Source organism: Arvicola amphibius, chromosome 10 (genome assembly GCF_903992535.2).
Source record: "Arvicola amphibius chromosome 10, mArvAmp1.2, whole genome shotgun sequence".
NCBI classification, from domain to species: Eukaryota; Metazoa; Chordata; class Mammalia; order Rodentia; family Cricetidae; genus Arvicola; species Arvicola amphibius.
The window spans coordinates 121,287,871-121,313,628 of NC_052056.1; the positions used below are offsets into that span (position 1 = coordinate 121,287,871).

Genomic DNA, 25,758 nt, shown 5'->3' on the forward strand with positions numbered 1-25,758 from the left:
AACATGTTTAAAAAGTGTCAAATTGTATCCTTTTTTGATTTTTTTTTTTTTTTGCAGTAATGGGATTTGAACCTAGGACTTTTAGTATGCCAGGCAAGCTCTAGCTACATCCCCAGTCTGAATTATACACCTTCAATGGCTGTGTTATACACTAGGTGACTTATAGCTCAATATAGCAAAACACTGTGTGCACACAAGTTCTGAGATGTGTGCAAGAGTGTGAACTGTGATGCTATGCACAGAAGACCCCGGAGCAGATGGCACTCCATCAGGACACAGCCACACTCCTTCTGGGGGACTGGGGCACCCCCTTCTGGTCTGAACGCTGACCACCAGAGTGAAGATTCAGCTTTATCTACACATGACCTTAGAGCTAATTAAAACATTACATAAAAGAAGAATTGCTCCCAGCTGCTCCCCAAATGGAACACACCAGACAATATGTAGGTTTTTGGAGAAAGACAAACCCACAGGACAAGAAAATAGGGTCGTTGTTTAACTGCCTGGTAAGGAAAGTGACAAGGGAAACAGTCTTTGCCTGTTCCCCAGGAAAGCTGGGTGAGCAGCACTTGGGAAGCAGAGGCAGGAGGATTATTCAAGGCCAGCCTGGGCTACACAGAATGTTCCAGGCTAGCCAGGACTGCAGCATGAGATCTTATCTCAAAAAACAAAATGATAAAAAAACCCAGCAAAACAAAAATAAGCTAAAGAAACACAAGTGCACCAAAGACATTTGAGGAAAATAACGGCACAGGCACAAGGGCTGAGATGGTGCAGTGGTTGAAGCGCTGGCTACTCTTCCAGAGGACCCAGGTTCAGGTCCCAGCACCCACACAGCTGTGCACAACCTTTAACTCCATTTCCAGGGGATGTGACTCCCTGTTTTGGCCTCCAAGGGCACTGCACACATATACCACAAACCTACATGCAAGCAAAATACCCCCACACAGAACATTTTAAGTTAAAAGAAAAAATTAAAACAAAGACACCACAGTGGGTGAGTAGTTGGATCATGAGTTCTCTGCTAAGGAAGTTGTATTGCATGAGTACATGCACGTGATGCGTGCGCATGAGTGAGTGCACGTAGATGTGTGCACATGAGTGAATGTGTGTGGAGGTGTGCGCATGAGTGAATGCGTGTGGATGTGTGCACATGAGTGAATGCGTGTGGATGTGTGCGCATGAGTGAATACGTGTGGATGTGTGCGCATGAGTGAATACGTGTGGATGTGTGCACATGAGTGAAGGCAGTGGATGTGTGTGCATGAGTGAATGCGTGTGGATGTGTGCACATGAGTGAATGTGTGTGGATGTGTGCACATGAGTGAAGGCAGTGGATGTGTGCGCATGAGTGAATGCGTGTGGATGTGTGCGCATGAGTGAATACGTGTGGATGTGTGCGCATGAGTGAATACGTGTGGATGTGTGCGCATGAGTGAATGGGTGTGGATGTGTGCGCATGAGTGAATGTGTGTGGATGTGTGCACGAGTGAATGTGTGTGGATGTGTGTGCATGAGTGAATGCGTGTGGATGTGTGCGCATGAGTGAGTGCACGTGGATGTGTGCACATGAGTGAATACGTGTGGATGTGTGCACATGAGTGAATGTGTGTGGATGTGTGCACATGAGTGAATGCGTGTGGATGTGTGCACATGAGTGAATGTGTGTGGATATGTGCACATGAGTGAGTGCACGTGGATGTGTGCGCATGAGTGAATGTGTGTGGATGTGTGCGCATGAATGAATGTGTGTGGATATGTGCACATGAGTGAGTGCACGTGGATGTGTGCACATGAGTGAATGTGTGTGGATGTGTACACATGAGTGAGTGCACGTGGATGTGTGTGCATGAGTGAATGTGTGTGGATGTGTGCGCATGAGTGAAGGCAGTGGAGCAGCTGCTGCTCAGGGGTCCTGTCACACAGTGGGGCAGCAACTGAAAGCACTATCAGCTGGGACAGGAAGAAATTAGTGGAGCAGAGGAGTGGAGATCAATTCCTCTCATCCCTGCGTGGAGGATGGGACGGTGGGTTTTGTTTTTAAACTACTTTCCGGAACTCAGGAGCTAGAGGCACTTGTGCCCACGCCTGACAATCTAGGTTCATATGACCATGGTTCATATGGTGGAAGAGAGAATCAGCTCACACAAGATGTCCCCTGGCCTCCACAAACACATAAGTAAATGCAAATAAATAAAATCTACTTTCAGATGTGTCTGCAGTTAAAAGGTTTTCTTCAGCAAACAACCTTAACTACTGATTAAAGAGATAAAGGCTAAAGACATTCACAAAAATAATGTCCCCAGTTAACAGAACTCAGAATGTGGCATTCCTTCCCTAGACCAGAAAGCATCTTTTTCAGGGCCCCAAGCCAGGCGGAGGGAAGAGGCCCCTCCTACAGAGACATGCAGACAGACAGACAGACTGACAGGCAGAAAGTCAACAGCCGGAGTTCCCCACATGAGGTTAGACCAAATCAGGAGGACCAAGGACTGACGTTCAGACAGCCTGGCTGGCGGAATCTCAGCATCCCACTTCACAAATAGAGAAACTGAGGTTCAAAGGGGAAAGTCACATGGTAATGAAACCCGCCGGCCTGGCAGTGCCATACCCGCCACATCTGCAAGGGTCAGCCGCCACAGGCCTGCACATTCCTGTGGCCACTTCACAAGTTTCCATTCCCCCAGATATTTCTGACCTCGGCTTCTAACTAGGCACACGTGTGTAACATTGGTCATTTCCTCACTGAATCAGCCTAGGAGAGACTCTCTCTTCCCGCACCACTGCTGAAGACGCTGAGGTCCGCCATGTCTTCTCACAAGGACCCTGGCTTCAAGGCTAGCAGAATTAGGGCAGAATACCAGGTCTGGGTCTCTCAAACTCCCCCGGGCCATCTCAGGTGCTCAGCACCCTCCCCAGGCCCCGCCCTCTTCTGAAGGAACCTGTTACCTCCATGATTCCCATGGAACCCTGTGCCTATGGTTACTATGGAAACTGATAGGCTTAGTCCCTTGCAGTGTCAAAGGCTTTGAGGAGGTGTCACCTCTGAGTGATGTCATTGGGTCCTGGAGACAACACCCATGGAGAGGGTCTCACAGCAAGGGTCAGTTCAGTGAGGGAGGGTTATACCAAGAGCAAGTGCTGCTCCTCACTATCCTGCATGCGTCCCGAGGTGGAACACCATTCACATGCTTTGAGACTGCAGGGGCCATGGTGAGAATCAGCATAGTTGCTGGTACAACCTCCAGAACTGTGGGCTGCATAAACTTTAGAAAAAATTCGATTTATGTATCTGAGTGTTATGCTTCTTTGTATATCTGTGTAGCAGTGTTAAAGACAGCTGTAAGCTGTCGTGTGGGTACGGGGAATTGAACCCGAGTCCTCTGCAAGAGCAATAAGAGCTCTTAACTGCTGAGCCATCTCCCTAGTCTCCCATAAACGTTTTACTTTATTCCCAACCTCAGGCATTCTGTGACAGCGACACAGAGCAGGGGACGACAGCCTGTCCTCTGGATACCTTGGACTGCACAAAGGTGCGGAAAATTGGCACCAGCGCGTCGTCCTCCAGGTGCTCAGCACACTGGATGGCCACATTCAAGATGTGGATGGGCTCCTCTCGAAGGTTCTGCAAGAGAAAAACAAGGGCTGGGGGAAGAGGGCAGGGCCACAGCCTGCCCCTCCCCAGAGATGCACATTATCTGCTGGGCTTACCTTGCTATCATCCTCGGCATACAGGGAGGTGCAGGCCTTCCTGAAGAGGGGAGTGTCTTTAGGCACGTTGGCAAAGCAGGAGATGACGTCATCAAAGTTCCTGGGGTGTGGGACAGAGGAAAACTGAGGGTCCTGCCTCAAAATGATGTGGTCTATCCTTGTGGTGCAACAGCATGCCAGCACTTTGGGCTCCTACCCAGTTACATCCCTTAGCACCATGGACCAACCTTTCCCATCACTGCCTAAGGAGTTTTATCCTTTTTTTTTTAATAAACTAAGATGAGGTTTTTTTGTTATTTTGGGGGATTTTGTTTTGTTTTGCTTTGGTTTTGGTTGTTCAAGACAGGGTTTCTCTGTGTAGCTTTGGAGCCTGGAACTAGCTCTTGTAGACCAGGCTGGCCTTGAACTCACAGAGATCCTCCTGCCTCTGCCTCCTAGTGCGGGGATTAAAGGCGTGTGCCACCACCGCCAGGCTAGGAGTCTATAATTCTTAACTGCGGTGCCCATGTCTGGGTTTCCCTGAGCCCAAGTGTTAGTGAATGAATGGCTGGGGGTTGGGGAAGTCACGCAGCTCCTGCTCCATACCTGGTGAACTCTTCAAATTTCCTGAAGGCGACCATGGCCCCCATGCGCTGGCACAGTGGGGAGAAGCCACTATCCATGAAGAGTTCTGTGCTGTGTCTGAGCAGGTCAGGGTTAGAGACGGTGACAGGCATGGCCATCCTGCAGGGGGCGAGAGAGAGGTTGGGGCAGCTGAGCAGCCCTGGGAGTTTTTTGCTAGGATGCTTTGGGATTCTGGAGCAGGACAGGATAAGAGCCTTCGCTGAGACGGGGCCTACAGGGGACTGAAGTTAGGGGCAGGCGCTGAAGAAACACATCATATTCCTTCAACATGGAGTAGACAAGGAGCCCAGGCACGATGCAGTTAAAGTTCAATCCCAACATAGTTCCAGGGTAAATCCAAATCGGTGAGCATAGAGGGGGTAAGCTCCCAGCCTCAGTTTCCCCTGGAGAGCCCCCGCTCTAGGCAGCTGGTAAGGAGGCAAACTTGGCCCTGGGATCATTCCAGGCCTCCACTCTCTTCATTTCTTCCGTCAAATCTCCCTTGGGATAAGGTCAGTAGCTGCTAAGGATTTAGAGGGCCACCGATCCCAGGAACCAATCCAGTCCGGTCACCTGAGGACTCTGGAATCAGGTGTGGGAGGGGTGAGCCAAGAGGTGTGAAAGAGTGTGCACAAAGGCCAGAGCTGCCCCGCCCTCCCTGGGAAGGAGGGCTGTTGCACAGTGGCCCTCAGCTGGTGATGGGAACTGGGACTTGGGAGTGTGCCCTGCCATGTTGCCGTCTCAGAGGGCCACGCCGAGCACTGTGGGACTGGGGAGCTACACTGCCATTTTATGTCCAGTCACCATCTCTCCAGGCAGCACATGGGTCACTAGACAAGAGACGGAGACGGACGTGGATGATTATCTCCATCCTACAGATGAGCGTGCAAAGCCGCAGAGCCCTACAGGTGGGAAAAAGTCTCCTCTGCGGCTCCCTGGAAGCCAGACATACCTGCTGGATCCTTCCAGAGATCCAGGGAAGAGACAAGGAGAAACATTCCATACCGGTTGGGGTGGGAAGACGGCAGCATGAACTGGAACTCCACAAAGCAGGTGCCATCTGGGAGCTCCCGGTGCTGTAGGCTGTTTAACTCGTAGGCGATGTAGCCTCTCCGCACATAAACCTGCCAGAGCAGAAGGACAGTGGCATTCAGAGACCAGCCGATTCTGATGGGGTGAAGGGTTGTGTGCAGGACCTCTGCAGGCTCCCTAAGCTGCATGAGAGTGGACACTGTTTCTGCTGCAGCGTGGAAGCCACCCTGAAAAAGTGAGTGTGTGTATATCATTAGCCAGGCTGGGGTCAGTGCTGCAGGCCTCAGCAGCAGAGAGGCTGCTGGAGGAGCCTGGATTTGGGGCGCATTCCCTCTTTTCTCTGATAAACTTCTGGGGCCTAAACGTCTTGATGCTGTGTGATGGACATGTGCTTTTGGTCTCATAGTTCCGACACGACTACACACCAGGCAGAGGGTTCCCGAGCCCAGTCCTCACTAAAAACCCCCGATGCTAAAAACACCTGGTGTCCCATGAGCTTCCCAGGTGTCAGAGGAGCTCCCTCACTCTGATTCCCCTCTGAGAAGACCCCAGGAGCCCCACCCTGGTCCCTTCAGCATCACCCATGTGCCTGTCTCTTCGTTGTCTGCCTTCCACTCTGTGTAATTCATGACAGATGTGACCATGACAACCCAAGTCCTGTGTAAATCACTGACCTGGAGTATGCTTGGGGACCCCAACCCTTTAGGGATTTAAAAATAAAATCTGTATTCCACGAGACTGAGCCTAGACTGTCCATTCCCGGGGCTCCTGAGTCACCAGGAAAACGTTGAACCACGTTCAGCCAATGCGCCTGATACAGAACCGGACATATGAAAGTCCATCCTGGAGCCACAGAGACAGCTTGGTGGGTGAAAGCAACATCTGCGCAGGCCTGACAGTCTGAATTTGATTTCCAGATCCCATGTAAAAAGCCAGATGTGCTGGCGTGCATCTGTATTCCCGGTGTCCCCACAGTGAGAGGGAAGGCCGGAGAACAAACCAGAAGCTCCGAGTTCAGTATACAGCTGGGCGGCAGAAATGAGAGACCCTGCCTCAAAAAGTCAAGGTGGAAAGGAAGAGCCACACCCACACAGATGAACTTTAACCTCCATGTGTCTCCATGGTACACGCACACTCTTGAACTCTCTCTCTCTCTCTCATACACAAATGAATTTATTAACTAACTAGAAGTTTTTAAATGGTACATCCTAGAGAAAGCCTCACAGCCGCACAGGGGTTAACACTGTCAGCACGCCTGATGGGTGTGCTGGCCTCGACATGAGGCCTCAGGACCCCTTATAGAGTGACGGCTGTCAGCCCAGGGCCCCTGCAGCTGTCATGTGCTCAAAGACCCAAACCAGTTACTATGAAGCCCTAGGTAAACCTGGCATGGAGTGGGAGATCCACAGGGTCTAAAAGGTGCAGGAAAAGGGGAGCTCACGAGAAGGGGAGACTGAGCGTGGGGGTAAAGGGTGAGATAAAGCCATCAGCCACTCAGTCCTGGGTTAAGGGAGGTCCTGAGGACGGGAGTCTCCACCTCCTATTTGCGAGCGGCTTTCCTGAGAGGACCTGAATGCTGCTGGGCTCTTGTGCTCAGGGAACCCAGTGGTCATTCCACTGGGAAAGCCCTTCCCTGTCCCAAGGCAGGTCGCCTGCATTTTCTGCACCAGGCAGGGAAGTCTGTCTGAGGTACGGAACACTCATGAATAAACAGTTTGGACAAGGTGCATCTGACATGGCCCTGGGGTGTGGCATCAAGCTGTGCCCTCTCTGGAGGAGTCTGTGCCACAGGGCACAGCAGTATTCCTGGCATGGAATTTGCAAGACGGATAAAGTGTGAATCTTGATTGTCTCTGGCTATGTGGCCTTGAGAAAGTCACCTCCCCACTTAGCTCAGTTTCTCTCTCTGTGAGATGGCAATAGCAACCCCTGTCGTATGTGCCAGGTGGACAGCTCACGGTCGGACCGTGCAGGTGGCGCGCGAACACTCTAGATGACTTGCCACCGCTTACCTCCAGCGATGCCATACAGACGACCTTGTTAGCGTGGTAGAAGAAAGTTGGCAGGACGTCGAATATAGTTGTTTCAGAAAGTATCAATTTCTATGGGAAACAGAAGGAGACGAAAAAGCAGACAGAGCATGAGCAGATCTGACCAGAAGCTGGGCAGGAGCAGCAGGCACGAGAAGGCTCTGTCAAGTCAGGTCTTCCAAGGCAAGGAACTCCTCTGCACACAGCCTTGGGGGATGGGGCAGTGAAGGGCTGTGTGGTGACTGTGGCCAGGAAAAGGCCCCAGCTTTAAATGTTGATTGATGTCTAGAAGTTTACAATAAGCCAGGACCCTGGCAAGAGCAGGGAATAAGGAGGCCAAGTGCCCTGCCCCACCACCACACAAAGGGCTCGTGCCTCCTGGCATGTTCCAGAATGCGCTAATTTAAAGCCTGTACTGGCCAGGGAAGCCTCGAGCCTGTTGCCCTGTGCATCCTGTGAACAGGCTTCAACACCTGCAACTCCCAGAGCCTGCAGATGTCCCTGGGGCCATCCCAGCCACTCTGAACTCCATGTCACTAAACTGGGGGTGCCTTGAGGGGAAGGAAAACCCATGGTCCCAAAGACTCACTTTGAGGTTTTCTGGGCAGAACTGGTGGCCGTACATGTCGATGGCAGACAGGAAGATGGATTCTACCTGGTTGTGTCGCAGCTCGTAGGAGGGGAGGTGGGAGGCAATCAGGACCTGTAGGGACAAGGAGGGAAGACAGAGATGAGAGAACCTGGGGGGGGCAGGGCTGCGTGCACACATGCACACACACAGCAACACACATGCACACACACATGCGCACATGCACACATAGTAACACACTCATGCATGCACACACACAAAGTAACACATGCACACACACGTATGCACGCACAGCAACACACTCATGCATGTACACACACAGCAACACACATGTGCACGTGTACACACAGTAACACACTCATGCATGCACACACACACAAAGTAACACATGCACACACACATATGCACGCACAGCAACACACACTCATGCATGTACACACACAGCAACACACATACGCACAGCAACACACTCATGCATGCACACACACACAGCAACACACGCATGCATGCACACACATAGCAACACACTTTGAGACCAACCTGCCTGGCTCTGAGGGCCACCTTGCAGTGCTCGCTCCTGCTCAGCTGCGTGAGCTCATTGAGGATGGAGGTCAGCTCGTCTGACAGGGTAGGGTCTGGGCCACAGAGTTCATCCTTCAGGGACAACAACAGAACCCAGGTTGGCTTTGCTGGGGATCTGGCCAGCACTTGGCTGGTCAGGGGTGGAGGTCTAATCTCAACTCTCTGGACACAGCCAGCCAGCTTTGAAAAAGCCCTTGCCTCTTATCACATGGGTACCACCTCTCATTCGCTCACATCACACATTCATTTCCTGACTCATGGACCCTTGCATCTGATGGGAAGGGAAATAGCAGACCTCTTTACCATAGTGGGGGGGGGGGCACTATATGTGTGTGTGTGAGCATGCACACGTGCACACATGCACGTGGGAACAAGACCAGACCACCTCATATGTCTTCTCCATTGCTCTCCACTGTATTTTCGGAGTCAGAGTCTCTCCTGAACCTGGAACTCAGAACTCACTGATTTGGCTAGTACCCTAGGCAGCTTGCCTTAGGGATCCCTTATCTCCACCTCCACTGGGATTACAAGTGGGCCACCACATCCATTGGCTTTTTATGCAGATGCTGGGAGTCCAAACTCTGGTCCCGACACATGTGGAACACATGTTCTATCCAGTGAGCAAGCCATCTCCCTGGCCACGCATGCCTCCCTTCTGCCAAGGGAGGAGCTTTTTTTGCTGCAGATGGTACTGTGTGCACATGGCCTGTTTCCTCATGTGCTTTTGCTGTAAGAAGGGCTTGGGGAACTAAAGAGGGGGGGTCTCTAGACAGCCACTGGAGAGAGGTCTGTGATGGGAGGAAGCAGGTTTGCTAAACCACTGACCTCCACTACCCGTATCAGCCCACACTGTCCTGTAAGACACATACTACCTATAGGCTGAGTCACCTCTCACCTAGATGCATGATTTGTCCCAATCATAACAAGTGCTCGCTCCTGTGGAATCCCAAAAACAGCCTGTCGCTCTCTCCCTCTCAAGTCCCAATAGGGTCAGACAGCTGTAGCATTGCTTGTTCCTCCCCTCCCTGTGGCTGCAAGGAGAGCACTTTGTATGGGCTGGAGAGATGGTTCGGTGGTGAAGAACACTTAATGTTCTAGCAGAGGACCAGAGTTAGGTTTCCGGCACCCACTTCAGTAAGCTAAAACTCCAACTCTCTGCACTCTGCCAAAGGACGGTGACAATAGTCCACATCCCTTGGAGTTGGAGAGAACTTAGTAATAATGGCATAGAGTGGTGCACTTCTACAGTCCCAACTGCTTAGGAACCTTAAGTAGATGGATCTCTCTAGCTAGGAGTTCAAGATCAGTCTGAGCCATATAGGGAGGCCTAATGTCAAAATTAACAACAACAATAATAAAAATAATCAAATGAATTTAGTATACAATCTTTTAAACTAATTAATCAATGTTTAAAGCAACAAAGAGGACTTGGCACAGAGCAGGTCCTTTGTATCACTGTCTGTTGTTACAAATAAAGCTTTATTGTGCAGTCAGACTGTAAGCAATGGCAACATCAAATAGCTGGGTCAACCAAACCACCTGCGAAATTATTGGGACTAGGCTGGGGGTGTGGCTTTGTGACAGGGGATTGCCTAGCAGGATTAAGACCTGGGTTCCATGCCAGAATGGAAAAGGGGGGAAGGAAGAAGGGGGGAAAGCCCCTGCCCCATCCCGACCTGGGGTGCTGGTCCCCATCTTACTATCAGCATGATCACCAGCTGGTTCTTCTTGGCCACCTGTGCGTGTGAGAAGATGCAGTCCAGCACCTGGGTCATGTCCGGCTTGAACTGCTCCCTTAGGTTGATGACACACTTGTCATAGTGGGCTGTGAGGGAGACAAGAGGCCCAGAAGGGTGAGGTCGGCACGTCCCCCCCTTGCCCTGCCCAGAGTTTGTGGCTGTCACCAGTGGCAGGTAGCATCTCTTGCCTTGCTGGAAATGATGCTCCACGTTCAGATACTTCCGCAGGAGGTCCAGCACAACGGTCTTCATGTAGCCACGGGTCCCGCTGCGGTACCTAGGGGACCAAAAGCTGCCCTGTGGCCATGCCCACCACCTCCTCAACCCCGAGATATCTCAGCTAGTGCTGTGGCAGCTTTAAGAAGGGAAGCACAGGTGTAGTTGCCCATGCCTGCAAGAGCACTCTTCCTACACGGACTTCGAGTTTGAGGGTGACCCTGTCTCAGAAAAGCAAGAGCTGGGACGTAGCTCAGTGGTAGAGCATGTCCCTAGCATGTGCAAAGCTCTGGCTGCAATCAGCACTGCAAGAGGAGAAGGAGGAAGAAGGGAAATAGGGGGAAGGGAAGGGGAAAGAGAGAGGGGATGAAGAAGGTGAGGAGGAGAAGGGGGTGGGGGAGGAAGGGAAGTACACTCCAGCTCCTCAGGCCTGGAGGACAATGGAGCAGACTTAGTCCTAGCTAGGCAAGTCAGCAGAACTATGACTTGTCCATCAAACCAGAAACCAGATTATACCAGTCTCCAGACTAAGCCTCCAGACAAGGCCAGAAAGAAGGGGAAAACCTTAAGAGTTGAGCTCCTAAAAAGAGGAAAGCTGATTTTAGTACATTTTAACTGCAAAACAAAAATTTCCAATGACCTATGTAACATACAAAGATGTTTTTTTTTTTTTTTTAAAAAAAAGTCAAACTTGAAGATGTTTGCCAATACTTTTTGTAAATTTCCCTTCCTTTTTGAAACAAAATGCGATGTGGTATTCCTCTGTGTTTTTTCTCTTCTATAATATTCCTAAACACGGGATGGATTTCCTTTCCGCCTCTCTGTCCCTGTGCTGGGGGATAAGCCAGGGCTTCACACAGCTACTCGGGCTTCTGGAGGGCGCAGAATGCACTTGCCTCTGGACCAGCTGCACAATGCTCTGCGTGTTCATGAAGAAGACCTCGCGGTCTGCCTTGCGCTGCAGCGTGGCGGCATGGCAGTCCAGGATGGTGGCTATCTAGATAAGAACACAAAACAGGTCAGGCCATTGCCAGCCACAGGATCCAGCGGCCACTGGGTAGTATCACGGGGGACCCCCACAGGCTCCCAGGGAGGTCCCAGCCTGGTTGTGCTCGAAGACCCAAGCCACCTGGCCTCTCCATAACAGCCCTGCCCACCCCTTCAGTGTCACCCTGGGGACCCAGGAGCTCAGAACGACAACATTCACACAAAGAGATGAGCGAAGGAAATGTTTCCTCCCTTCCCTGCTGAGAGGACTCAGGGGAAGAGGGAACGTCCAGCAAAAGTGTGGGCGCAGGAGGGGGAAGGGTCCTGTCTTTATATGAAAATTCATGTGATTGGTATGTTCCCTTTAAAAACTGCTGTGGTGTGTGTACCTGTCGTGTGTGGGGATCTTTGCACCACGGCGCACATGGAGGTCAGGGGATACTGTGACGCTGGTTCTCTCCTTCCACCCTTATGTGGGCTCTGAGGATCTGACTCAGGGCAATGCTTGTTTGGCAAGTGTCTCCACCCGCTGAGTCATCTCACAGGCCCCCAAAAGGAATTTCTAATGAAAACTAAAACTAAAAATTGCCTTAATGAGAAATTTCAGAAATGTCCCAAATGCACCCTTCTCTCCATGGGACCTCATCAGCTCTGGTCGGGATAGACCTGGTTCCTCCTCCAGTTGTCACGTCCAGGCTCAGGGGGGAAGACAGCCACTCAACTGTGCTGCGCTCCTCTCCCTGCCTCCCCCATCCCTCCCCTAAAGGCCACTAACTGACTTCCTTTCTACACTGATGGCCTGTTCCAGACTATGTGTCTGACCAGCTCCTTTCCCTTAGCATAAGGCTCATCGTGTGGGAGCATGAATCATTTTTTATGGCTGAGCAATATTCCGACCTTCAGGGGCTCGGGGTGTAGCTCAGGGGTAGAGTGCTTGCTTAGCATGCCTGAGGCCCAGCACTGCAAAAAACAAAACAAACAGCTTCAACCTTTAGAGCTGTTGGCCTTTGGGAACGGCCTGACTTAGCTTCTCCGATGGCGAGGGTGTGTGGGGATGACGGGTGAGGACAGCAGGAAGGAACGGTGAAGGCGGAAGAGAAAGTGACCTTGACTTGCTCATCAGCAGAAAATAAACTATACAGCCCAGAAAGGATGATGAGGTTTTATACGAATGGGGTGTATATGCTGATGGCTTCTAGTCCCAAGGCGCATGAGGCCCACAGCTATGGACTTCCAAAACCTGTGACCCAGGAACAAGACTCTGTAGCTAATGATTTGAGCTAGTCTGATTTGCAGCTGTGACACCCGCCTAAACCTGAGCCGCTGGAGTGAGGCCTGACCCTCCGGAGAATGTGATGGAGTCCTATAGAAGTTAGAAAGAAAGCACAGGCCCACAACATTTGATGCTGGCCCATCAGAAGAGGCCAGGCGAGGGAGTGAGCTCAGGTGTGTCTGGCCGGAGCCGGCTGGGGCACGCACCTGTTGGCTGGGGAACTGGCACAACACTGAAGTGATGTTGCTGGCGTACTGGGCCATCACCCTGCGGACGGCCTTCTCCACGGGGGCTGGGATGCGGCCTGCCACGCTGGTCATGATCTCCTGCAGCTCCAGGAGAGGTAGGGATGGGTGCCGGAGCGTCATCATGAGCTTTTGGACCCACTCCTTCAACTGCAGAGGGACAACGACATCAGCCACCACCTTACAAACGTGTGGGCACCTCCATCTGCCGGGGCCCCCTACCCGACTCAACCCACCCAGGCCACACCTTCCAAGGCAGGAGCCCAGCAGCCTCTGGAGCAGCCTGGAGTGGACTGCTCGAGTCTCCCCTGTGTCCCTCTCCGGGTCACTAGACAGCCAGTGTGGTACGGGAGAACAAATAAGGTCATATGACAAGCTAACGCTTGTGGGCACTTGATTGGCGCCAGGTAGAATCCAAAGCTCGTTCTTTACCCGTATTCTCTTTTAGTTTATTTTTATTACTTTAAGGTTATGTTCATGTGTTTGTGTCTGCGTGTAGGGTGTGCACGTGAATGCAGTACCCCTCAGCAGTCAGCAGAGGGCATTCGATCCCCTAGAGCTGCAGTTACAGGCACTTAATGAGCTGCCCCTCAGGGGTTCTGGGAAGCCACTGAACTTGGTTCCTCTGGAAGAGCAAGTAATACATGCTCTCAACCCCTGGGCCACTGAGCAACCTCTTCTCCCTCTTTAGCTATTTTTCTTTTCTTTTTTTTTTTTTTAAGAGACAGCCACAGCAAGCAGGCAGAATGATTACCTCCACCCCATTCACAGTGGAAATGAAGAGAGAGTCGCTTAAGTCACTCAAAGCAACTAAGCAGATAGGAAACCCTCCTGGCTGAGTACAGGGCCCTGTGCACACCAGGCAGGATCTTGCTGGTCCTCACCTTTGTGCTGAAGAAAGGCTCGGGCAGGCAGTAGCCACTCATGACGTTGGTCAGATTTTCTAAGACGCTGTGGAACACCTGGTGCAGCTTCTCCCCAAGGATGGGCAGGGTCTGTTGGGCAGGGAGCGTCCCTGTAAACGGCTGTGCCTGGTGAGACAGGAGGACGGGTCACAACAGACCAGAGAGCCTGTGAGACACGGGGACACGGACAGACCATGGGGTCTGAGGTACAAGGACAGGTCACGACAGACCAAGGCAAAAGACTGACCCAAAAACCCCCTGACTTACTCACCTGAAGCCTGAGAAAGAACAAGAGACATACCGTCCTGGGAACCCAACCTTACCAGGCTTTTCACAACATCCCCTTTGCGAATGGCACACATTTGACAACTTACACTCCAAACAATTTTAGAGGGGTTCTATTTTTATTCTAATTTTCCTTTTGATAAAGATTATCTCCTGACTCTTCTTTTGGTTTTCTTTGTAGGTTCCTTCCCTGTTTGGTTTTGAAGCAGGGTTTCACAATACAGCACAGGCCAGCCTCCAACTCACATTTCTCATGCCTCAGCCTTCTGAGGGCTGGGATTGCAGGCCTGTGCCACCATGTCTGACTTATTTAATGTGATTTAAATGTTTTAATTTATTCTGAATATAAGATTTATTTTACTTGTGTGTATGTGGAGCTGGGTGTGTGCATTTGTGTGCAGGTACCCACGGAGGCCAGAAGCACCGGTTGTGAGCTGCCCAGCGTTAGTGTTGGGAATCAAACCCAGGTCCTCTGCAAGAGCAGCAAGTGTTCTTAATCTCTGACTCATCTTTCCAGCCCCATTTTTTTTATGTGGCCCTGGGACTTGAACCTAGGGCCTTGGACATAATATGCACACACTCTACCCCTGAGCTATCTACTAAGTGAAATCAGCCAGTGACAAACTGGCAAGAACTGTGTGATTCCCACCATCGAAGAAACCTAAAGCAGTCAGATCCCTGGGGAAACTGCAGGCTAGAGGTTGCCAGGGGCTGGGCAAGAAGGGAATAAAAAGTTGGTATCTAGTAGGCATGGTTGTAGTTTCATAAGAAAGAAAGGTTCTGAGCGGTGGTGATGGGTGCTCAACAATGTAGGCTTGACTCTCTAAATAGCCCATTTCAAAATGGCAGAGGCAGGGCTGGTGCGGGAACTGAGTGGCAGATGATACCTAGCATGCGGGAAGTCCTGAGTTCAAGGCCAGCCTGGTCTACAATAGCTAATTCTAGGACAGGCTCCAAAGTTACAGAGAAACCCTGTTTTTAAAAAAACCTGGTTTATATATCAGATATTAAATGAACAAAATCATATTTTAAAGGTAGTCCCTGGCTCATGGAGCCAGGCATGATGGGATACACTTACAGCTTGGAATCCACATTCCTTGAATTCAAACTCAGACTGGGCTACATAGTGAGCCAAGGTCAGCCTGGGCTACATAGCAGAACCTTGTCAACATATATATTGTGAGATGGCTCATCAGGTAAAAGCTTGCCATACAAGTCTGAGCTACAATTGGGGAGAACCAACCCCCCCAATTCTTTGACCTCTACTCACGCACAATGGCATAAAAGGACACACTATTACTACTAGTAGTAATAATAATAACAGCAATTAACACAAATCATTTGTTAAATCCAAGGGCTGAGGATGCAGCTCAATGCTGAAGAGCTTGCCAAGCAGGACCAAGACTGTGGGGTCATCCCCAGCACTGAAAGAAAGACAAGTCAGCTTCATGGGCTTGGGTGAGAAGCCAGACTGATTGGGTACTGCCTGGGGCAGATCCTTCCACAGTTGGAGGGAACAGGCTCCAGGCGAGAGGCCTGTGTGGACTCCTGAAGATGCCAAGGATAGAAGGAAAGCCCTAAAGTCACTGGGAGCAGCTCTCTGGCTCTTGGGTCCTGGAAAGAACCCGGGCTTTGCTCCAAGCAGGATGAAGAGCTGTAAAGGGATAGAAGACAGGGGTATGGCTGCCAGGGGCTGCTAATTACATTGTCACCAGGGCTGAGTGTGCCTACAGATGACACAGACAGGCCCAGGAAGAGAGAGACTCCAGTGTGCTCTCCCTCAACAGGGTGACACAGTAGGAGCTTCTGGGCCAGCCAGAGCTGCAGGGACCACATGTTACAAACCGCATGGCCCAGAGCTGCGGGGACCATGTGTCACATACCGCATGGCCCAGAGCTGTGGGGACCACGTGTTACATACCGCATGCACTTTTGAAGGGTCATCGAGTTCCAGCCTCGCCACCACGCAGCCAGCCTCCAGTACGACCCCTGGGCGCTTGACGTACCTCACCCTGCCACTGTCCTGCACATTCAGGGTCATGATCATCTTCATCACCTGTATTATAGAAGACTAGGTCAGCGTTCCCTGGTGCTGGCGCCCAGAGTCGCTCCTCCCATGACTGTGGATTAGGAGGTGTGTCACGGTGATAGCCAATCTCTGGGCACCACTCAAGCACAGGACAAAAATCCCGTCATTTCTTCCCCCTTGCTGTGCACCAGGCACGAGAGCCATTCAGGAATGGTCTCCCTCTACAAGGGCAGCCAGAGAGGCGGGCGGGTGTGTGTGCCGCCCATTTCACAGCAGGAAACTACTTCCTTTGGTTTGTGGAGCTAACGGTGGTACCCAGGGCTTCATGCATGCTGGACAAACACCCAGCTGCTGAGCTGCACCTCCAGCCCCCTTAACTGTTTTCAAAGAAAACCTTCTCTACCAGAAGCACTGCTGAATCCTATTGCCTCCAGCTGTAAGTACAGAGTCCAGCGCACCATGGTGACACTGCTGGCCAATGACAGAGATGATGGCTGTGCCACAAGACCCAGTGTCTGACGACCTAATGACACCATACACGTCCAAACTGTGGTGACGCAAGTGTGAATGAGCTGCCGCGTAACCTGTCTGGTAAAGTGTGGCAGTCACACTTAACGCTGAGACACTCGCTGTTGGCGGCCGCAGCCCCTTGCGAGCATCTCATGTAGAGGTCATGTCAACGCATCCGGTGACTAAATGACACCTTCCAGGTTTGTGCAAACACACTCTACAATGTCCACAATGTAAAGAAGTTGTCCAGGAACACACTTCTCAGAACACATCCCATTGCTGAACACCACGGGGCTCTGGGCCGCCCTCCACACCCACAGCTCTCTAAAGCAGGCCCGTGGTGGAGGGCGCCCTCTGGAGAGCGCTCTGTAAAATGAAGCACCTGCTTGAAATCAACCCTGCAACTAACTAACTAACTAACCCTGTGTCTGAAGATGCAGAAGACATGAGATCTGTGACCACGACACCAACTGCGGGTCACGGTTCCATGCCGCTTTTTGCTCAGTTGTCTGCCTCATCCATCACCTCTGTGAGTTTCAAAACTCGTCTTCCTGTCTCTGAGCCTTGATGTCCCCATCAGAAAACTGGGAGCTAGTCCCCTGAGAATAACCGGGGCAGACAATCCAGCCTGTGCAGGAGGGCGGCTCTCCTGAAGAGCCACTCGCTTCTCTCATGGCAGAGAGTGAAGGCCATGTTTGCAGCATGGCTCTGTGTGCTCTCAGGCGACATCCTGAGCTCACCTTCCTGGGTCTGATCTCTGCGTGCACACAACGGGAATCACGTGTGTGCCCGCCTCATGAACTTGCTCAGGTTATAAAAGTAGACACAGTTGGGGTGTAACTGAGAGGTAGAATGCTTGCCTAGCATGCTTTAGGTCTTGGGGTCCATCCTCAGCACAGTAAAAAAATAAAATACAAATAGGTGAAGACTTAGATCAACACCACTGGAGGGCCAGTGCCCGGTCAGCTCTGGCTTGTGGTTACTAAGCAGTGCTTACTCCTTCCAGGAGATGTGGGCGATCTGAGCGCTCTTTTTAAAAAGTATTCTTTGAATGTCACAAGTTTAGGCCAAGGACAGGCGAGGCCTGATGATGGCTGAGGGCGGGGACAGCCCCAGGGCTGGCTCTTAGGTCACCTCCATCTCCGCGTAGCTGCTCCCAGCTTCAACATGGTCTCCGTCTTCCACCGTGTACTGTGTCAGCTTCCCAGCTGAGGGGCATCTCAGGACTGTGGGGTCGTTCTCCTTTTCAAACACACACGTCTTGTTGCCGATAGTGATCCGGTAACTAGAGGGCAGGGAGAGTGGGAGACAAATGAGGCCCAGCAAGGGAGCCAGACTTTAGGGGAATTTCCCCTTTCCTAGGGCAGGTACTCCATCGCCCTCTGTGGGGCATTAGGGCCTTTATTTCTTGTGGCTGAAACTGGTTTCTGTTTCTGACATAATTCCCCAGAAAGCAATCAATCAATACTATTCAATAGCTCTTAACCAATCCTAAATCCTTCCTTTAACTGATCTAGGGAAGTCAGGTTTGAGGCAGCACACACAAGAATCTTGAATGTTCTGGGGACTAAGAAAGGAGTCCCCTTACCAACCTGACTTCCAGGAATGGGCTCTAACCCATGCACACACTCCACACTTTCTTATCTATGGCCAGGGTCTGAGTGGCCTCCTCTGCCTGGGTCCTCCACGTACCACTGTGACCTCAGTATGGTCAGGCAAACGGGAGCCAGAAGCATCTGGACCAGTTGTGCACCATGCCTAGAGCTTCCAGCATCCTTCCTCCCATCAGGACACAAAGCCACTGCCTGCCACTGTCTGTTTGGTGTGTCATCTCCTGTCATAGGCTGGAAGCCCAGGAGTGATGACATCAGTGGTACCAGCCTCATCCCCAGCTGAGCACACTGCCCACAGTAGCGGGACTGCCAACTACTGGATGGCGTATCTAGTCTATGCTGTCCTCAGGGCTGTGGGCCTGTAGCTCAGACCCAGGGAACCCAGGGAGATGGCGCCTCCTCACTTACCCTGCAGACACTGGAGCTGCTTGCCACGATCTATTCCACCCTGAATCCTCTGGTGACTGGAAATGGGAACTGCCCGAGAACCCCCACCCTCAAACACCTGTTAGGTTCCAGCCGGGATGGAGACTCTCTCTGAATGCCCTGAATGAATGAAAGCAGGCTTTCTCTATAACCTCAGGCCTGCATAGCGCTGGCTTTGCATTTCAGCTCCCACTGAGAAAGCTGCACATCGTCCACGCACGCACCTGTCCACCTCTTCCTTCATGTATGTGGTGTAACTGCTACCGTTGTAGGACAGGAGCAGCCCCCCGTCGTTCAGCCGGTGGGCGTCGATCTCGATGTGGCAGTCGTTCATGATGAGAACGAACACAGTCTGGGATTGCCGGGCCACCTGTGGGGACATCAGAACCCCCATTGCTCCTGTGAGGGTGAGCATGAGCTAGCTGTCTGCTCCCGTCTGCAGGGACTGAGGCTTATGCTCTGGGTGAGGCAGCTTGGAGGCTTCATCGGGAATGAGTGCACTAACTGGATTGCCTCCCAAAGTCCTAGGATGAAACCAAGTCTCAAAGGAGATCTTAGGAGGAAGGGGGACCCCTGGTTCAAGTACATCATCATGAAGACGGAGTCTTGTTAGCATCCTTATAAAAAGGATCTGGGGTCGTGAGATGACTCGGAAGGTAAAGGTGCTTGCCATCAAGCCTAACAGGTTGAGCTTGATGTCTGGGATCCACATGGTGGGAAGAGAATCAACTCCTGAAAACTACCTTTGACCTACACACAGATACACACACACATATATACACACACATACACACACATTCTCACACACATACACACACACACTGACTGTTGTACTCTCATACAGAAATATACACACATACTCATACACACACACACTCACACACATAGACACACATATACACACACTCACACACATACACACACTCACATATACACACAGACTGTTGCACTCTCATACACACACACTCACACATATATACACACACTCACACATATATACACACACTCACACATATATACACACACTCACATATACACACAAAGACTCTTGCACTCTCATACACACACACATATACACACACACATATACACACACTGTTGCACTCTCATACATACATATGCACACACACTTGTACTCTCATACACACTGTTGTACTCTCATACACACATATGTACACACACGAATGAATAAACAAAAAATTTAATTTAAAAATTATTAAAGGAACTCCAAAGAGCTCCCTTGCTCTCTTCTACCACATAAAGGCACACAGCAAAGGAAGGAACCCACTAGAAACCAGGAAATGGGTCCTCAGGAGATACGGAATTGGCTCGTGCCTTGACCCTGGATGTCCTGGCCTCCAGAGCTGTGAGCAATGCCTCTGTTCACAAGCCCTTGATCTATAGTATTCTACTATAGAAACCTGAACAGACAGAGACAGCTGAATACAGACTTACCAGAGATCTGGGACCCTGGGGGGAGGCGGGCACAGTGAGCTCTGGCCCAGACTCTGCACGTCTGTTACAAAGAAATACCAGCCCCTTATCCACCGTACCTTCACGGCATGCACACTCGTGTTACATTACACACAGACAAATGTTTTGGAATAAAAGATAGTGAAAAATACATTTCAGCGTCTTTGGATATCACTCAGCCTTCCTCTCCTAATCTCAGAGTGTTTACAGTTCAAGGTCATTGACTACAGTGAACCCAACTCCCACGTGAAGATCCACACCAGGCTCACAGACATCACAGAGAACCCTGAGGGACACATGGCTCAGACCCCTCCGTGAAGACCCCACTCCAGAGTCACAGACATCAGTGGGAACTGCTGAGCCTGCAGGGAAGGTGCCCTTACCTTAAGAATGTACTTAATGCCTCCGTAAATCAACTCAACATCCACAATGTTCAGCAGAGAATCAGCTGGGAGGACCTGACCCCTGATGGAGAAGACAGATACAGCATCAGTCCAGGAGGGAACGGGGTCCCTAGAGCACCTCCTGGGCGACATCCTTCAAGGCCCCCAGAAGGCTGGAGTGGAACTCAGTGGCAGAACGGGCGCCCCTATGTGTGAAGCCCTGGGCCTCATTGAGCAGTCGGTCGTCTGGATGTTTACCCGTCATAGGCAGCGGCAAACCAGAGTTAAGACTGATCAAAGGTGTGGGACACGGATCCCAGAGGAACTGGAGAATCTTAAAATGGTTTCAAAACCTTAATGGTGGGCTCTTCTAGGAGAAGCCCCACATGGAAGTCAGGTGTGGTGGCAGGTGCCTATTAACCTGGCACTGGAGAGGATAAGCTAGCCTGGGATTCATAACAAACAGTTTCACAGAAATATAAATGGGGGAAATGGGCTGCCACCCCCTAGCATGTGGGCTGTGAATACACTGTCACTCAAAGGCGGTAAGCAAGCACTACTGTTTATTCTTTTACACTTTTTGTGGGCACGTCCTTCTTTGTCATGGTACTTCTCAAGAATGGGCATTTTCTTTCTATTGTGGGACACGCAGGGAATGGGCCTCCCTTGGCCTCTAGCAGACAGGAGTCACAGATTCCACTGTCACCCTACAGCACACAGGACAATCTCCCCAAATGATAATCCAGGTGGAAGTTGCCTTGCAGGCTTCACAGCACCCTACAGCCCCTCCACACCCACAAACCTGTCTGCATTCACCCGCAGCCTCTTCCAGGCAGTATAGGTTTATCCACGGAGTGCTGAAGGTAAGCCCAAAGGAGAGGCACTTTGAGGGTGGCATGCTGGCATGTAAGTATGACCCCAGTGCTCAGGAGGCTGAGGCAGGAGGATCCAATTTTGATACCAGCATGGCCTACTTAATAATATTCTATCTCCAAACACAACAAAAAGCCCATCCTGCCTTCTACAGGAGGGGAACGAGAGAACTGTCTGCCCTACCTTTCCAGCGAGTGCAAGAAATCCGTCATGCAGGTTCTGAACATCGCGTCTGCCACGTTCAAGGCCCCACACACCACCCCGAGCATGACGTCCGGCTTCTCTGCCTAGGAAAGACTCCATGTCTCGGTATCTGCGGGAAGCGTGGGTCTCAGCCACCCCCAAGAAGGCAATGCAGCTTCCTACCTGCACCCGCTCAGCGATGAGATGGTCCAGCCACCCCGTGTCAATATCATTGTTCTGGAAGCTCTCGGTCTCCAGAAGGTTCACGAGATATTCCACAGTGGTCCGGAAGTCACCCCGAATGGACAGCTCCTTTAAAGCCACTACCATGTTGCTGGAGAGGAGAGACACATGGTTGGTTTCCACACTTGCCCATGGTTCCTGGGGATGTCGGGGAAGTGTTTGTTGCAGCATCTGGATGGGACAACCAAGCTCTCGGTCTCCACTCCACATGGGCTGAGTAATCTCACTTGAGTAACTTAACCACCCCGGGCGTCAGTTACCTCATCTGAAAAATGGAGTGATAACCCTGCCACCTGCAGTATGAGGTTTGCAAAGAGATGTTCCACACAAAGCAGTTCCGGTCAACATGTCAGCTGCTGTGTGATTAGGCCCCAGGGTCCAATCACTAACTGTCCTGATACATAATTATCCATGAATAGGGCTCAGTCTCTCTGGCTCTGGCTCCCCTCGGCCTATTCAAACCTCCTGTCCTCAGAAGAGCCACTTCTGACTGTCCCCCGGCTGCTCTGTCCAGGTGTGTCTGTTGCCCCTGGCTCAGCAGTATGGCAAGCTGCAAGGCTGCGGGCCTGCAGTGAGTGTTTCTGAGGACAGGCAGTAGGATGAGCATATTCTTAGAGAGAAGGTTCCGGCCAGTGAGTGTCCCCACGAGCCATGAGTAGCTATGCCGGGAAGCAATACTATCTAGGTTTAGCCATGAGGAAATAACAGTGGGGTCAAGTGAAGATGGCCACAGATCACAGGTGCAGTGTCAGGGCCTGGATTTGTATGTGGCCAACTTGTCCCAGGTGGCTTGACTTTAGCACTGCCATGGGAGAGCCAATCACAGAATCCGAGACAAGCGCTTCCCTCTGCTAGACTCTAACAGCAGGGAAAGCCGGAGTTTCCCTCCCAAGTCTGTGACAGCTGTAGACAGTGCCACAGTTCGAGATTCCCCTGGGGGCTTTCACTTGGCGCATGCTGGGCCCAGCTCCTCTAGTTAGTTATGTCTGGTTTGCTGCGAATCTCCCTGTACACTCTCCAAAGACCTCAGTTTGCCACAGAACGTGATTAAAAATGAACCAGTCTAAACTGACAGAGGAGGGCCACCACCAACACCGCCACACTGAGCTACACTCACAACTAAACAACCAAGCCAGTCGAATGCCTTTTCTTTAATGTGCACTGGTGTTTGCCTGCCTGTCGGTGAGGTGTCAGGTCCCTCAGTTACAGATAGCCATGAGCTGCCATGTGGGTGCTGGGTCCTCTGGAACCTGGGTCCTCTGGAAAAGCAGTCAGTGCTCTTAACCACTGAGCCGTCTCTCCAACCCCTAGTCTAATATTTTTTTAAATGAAACATCCCTGAAGGCAAGAGAAGTACCTAGCTGCACCGGGATGTTTAATTACAACACAAACTGGATTTTACCTTCCTGGGCCCATCAAGGCAGGGAGATTTAAAAGGAGAGGCAGAGGAGTCCTTGGTTAGCGTGAGTTTCTCAGTCTGAGAAACTATTGTGGTGGGATTTGACTAAGCAGGGAGCACAGGCCACTGTCACAGGCTTGGGGTGGAGACGTGGGAGCAGCAGGACACCCCCAGAAGAAATGAGTCTCAGAGTGAAGACAGAACTATTTGTAAGGTTGACATTTTAAGGTGCGGCCGTCCTCCTCTGAGCCAAGTACTCGGCACCCTTAGACACGTTTGAACAGTTTTGTGTCTCCTTGAAGTCAGACCTCTTGCAGGCTCAAGACCCAGCGGCCTTGGAGAACTCTCTGCTCTTCTCCAATCTCCAGCAAAGAGACTTTGTTCTTGAACTTCAGCTGCCTTGTGAGATCTAGGGCCAAACTCGGGTGATCAGACCTGTACACAACTACTTCTGAGTGTTTACTTCTAAAGAGAAGGAGGCAGGAATGGAGGTGGGGAGGGGACAAGAGGGAAGGGGGCGGGAAGGAAGAGTGGTAAGCAGGAAATACTGACGAAATGGCCTCTTCACGGTTCTCGCCCCAGGAGAAGCAGTGCCCAAACTGGGAATCAGCGAACTCATGCAAGCCTCCGGCAAGCCGCCACGCTGAGTAAGCCCCACACATTCTTGTTGCTGCGGAAGTTCAGCTCCTGGACTGTCCCAGAGCTTGGCTTAAAAACCCTGGTGCCAGACAGAAAAAAAAGAGATGTTACTCCACGTGAACTCCGCAAGGCAGAAGGACTGCACTGCCTTTCACAAGCTGCCCTGTGCTCTCCACATGCTCACTGTGGTTCCCACGCATACAAACAATAAATAAATATTAAAAAGATTTTTTAAAGTGAAGATGTGGTGCTGTGGGTGTGGCTAAATGCCCCACCCTGCTGTTTACCACAGCTGGTGTTTGGTTTGAAGCCAAAGATTCAACCAAGAAAATGGGGGGGCTCACCCCAAGTTCCTCCAACACAGTATGATTTAAACATTACACAGTGATGTTGTCTACATTAACAGAATTTCACATGATGCCCACTAGTGTGCCCAGTTAAAAACACCTTTGAAGCTGGGCATAGTGGCACATCCCTTCAATCCCAACACTCAGCAGGCAGAATCAGGCAGACCTCTTTGAGTTTGAGGCCAGCCTGGGCCACATAGTGAGTTCCAGGACAGCCATGGCTGTTATAGAAAAACCCTGTCTCAAACAAAAACACAAAATTTTTGATTAAAAACTAAAGTAAGGGTCAGGCAGTGGTGGTGCACACCTTTAATCCCAGCACTTGGGAGGCAGAGACAGGTGGATCCTTGTGAGTTTGAGGTCAGCCTGGGCTACAAGAGCTAGTTCCAAGACAGGCTCCAAAACTACAGAGAAACCCTGTCTTGAAAACCCAAAAAGAAGAAGAAGAGGAAGAAAAAGGAGGAGGAGGAGGAGGAGGAGGAGGAGGAAGAGAAGAGGAGAGGAAGGAGAGGAGGAAGAGGAGGAGGAGGAGATAATGGGCCCAGCAGTGATTTAATTAATACAGTGATTATTTCAGTTCTAATCGAACCAGGTGCCTGGGAACCAGCAAGTGGCCCTTCTTACAACAGATTGGTGCCCACATGGCCAACTAAAATCCACTTAAAAACTTGAGAAAGCTTAAAAATTAATTCTAGGCACAAAAGAACAGAGTTAAGCATGGTTTGCTAGTGGCATTTTCTTTGATGGGCTGTGTTTGCTAGAGGCAGCAGAGGCATAGCTCCTTTAAGAGAGGTTTTCTGATTCAGCTGTAGCAGGAAAAAAAGCTTCACCATTTTGAAATGCCAGCTTTCTGGGCCGTCCTGCCAGTGCAAACTCTGACTCTTTCAGACAGGAGGTCCAGCTACGGAGCACTTGAGGGGGGTTTGTGAGCAGACTGCTGCAGCTTGCCTAATGGTGACATGGACTGGCTGTGTGCCTGAGAATGGGCTGTGTGCAAGCTCTCAGAGGAGCAAGCAGCTCTGCCATGCTGTACTGGGTGGGGCAAGCAGGAAGTACCATATTTACCATAGTAATGGTGCAGCTTAAGTTTTAAGAAGCACTTAGCATTTTAAAGAGTGCTCCTGGACAGTAAAGAATTACAGATGTGCAATAGAGACAAATCCAGATGAGTCATAGTGTTGGATAAATTTACATAGGCTTGGAAGAGAGAAGAAAAGAGTATAGAGAGTTATAAAAAGTAAATGGTTTAAGCCGGGCGGTGATGGCGCACACCTTTAATCCCAGCACTCGGGAGGCAGAGGCAGGCGGATCTCTGTGAGTTCGAGACCAGCCTGGTCTACAAGAGCTAGCTCCAGGACAGGCTCTAAAGCTGCAGAGAAACCCTGTCTCGAAAAACCAAAAAATTTAAAAAAAAGTAAATGGTTTATAAAAAAAAGGGTAAAG

General features: G+C 50.9%; 1 protein-coding gene across 1 annotated transcript in view; it reads right to left on the minus strand.

Annotated features, from left to right (window-relative positions):
• The window catches only part of Acacb (acetyl-CoA carboxylase beta), a 99,900-nt gene that overhangs the window by 26,296 nt on the left and 47,846 nt on the right, over positions 1–25,758 (minus strand). Inside the window, 20 exon segments of the mRNA XM_038344946.1 lie at positions 3,518–3,625; positions 3,712–3,811; positions 4,297–4,434; positions 5,320–5,438; positions 7,359–7,448; positions 7,966–8,079; positions 8,506–8,619; positions 10,248–10,372; positions 10,475–10,563; positions 11,399–11,499; positions 12,969–13,157; positions 13,892–14,038; positions 16,119–16,253; positions 17,871–18,021; positions 19,000–19,145; positions 20,632–20,713; positions 21,688–21,791; positions 21,871–22,021; positions 23,882–23,961; positions 23,963–24,047. Coding sequence (XP_038200874.1) covers positions 3,518–3,625; positions 3,712–3,811; positions 4,297–4,434; positions 5,320–5,438; positions 7,359–7,448; positions 7,966–8,079; positions 8,506–8,619; positions 10,248–10,372; positions 10,475–10,563; positions 11,399–11,499; positions 12,969–13,157; positions 13,892–14,038; positions 16,119–16,253; positions 17,871–18,021; positions 19,000–19,145; positions 20,632–20,713; positions 21,688–21,791; positions 21,871–22,021; positions 23,882–23,961; positions 23,963–24,047 — 2,368 coding nt within the window.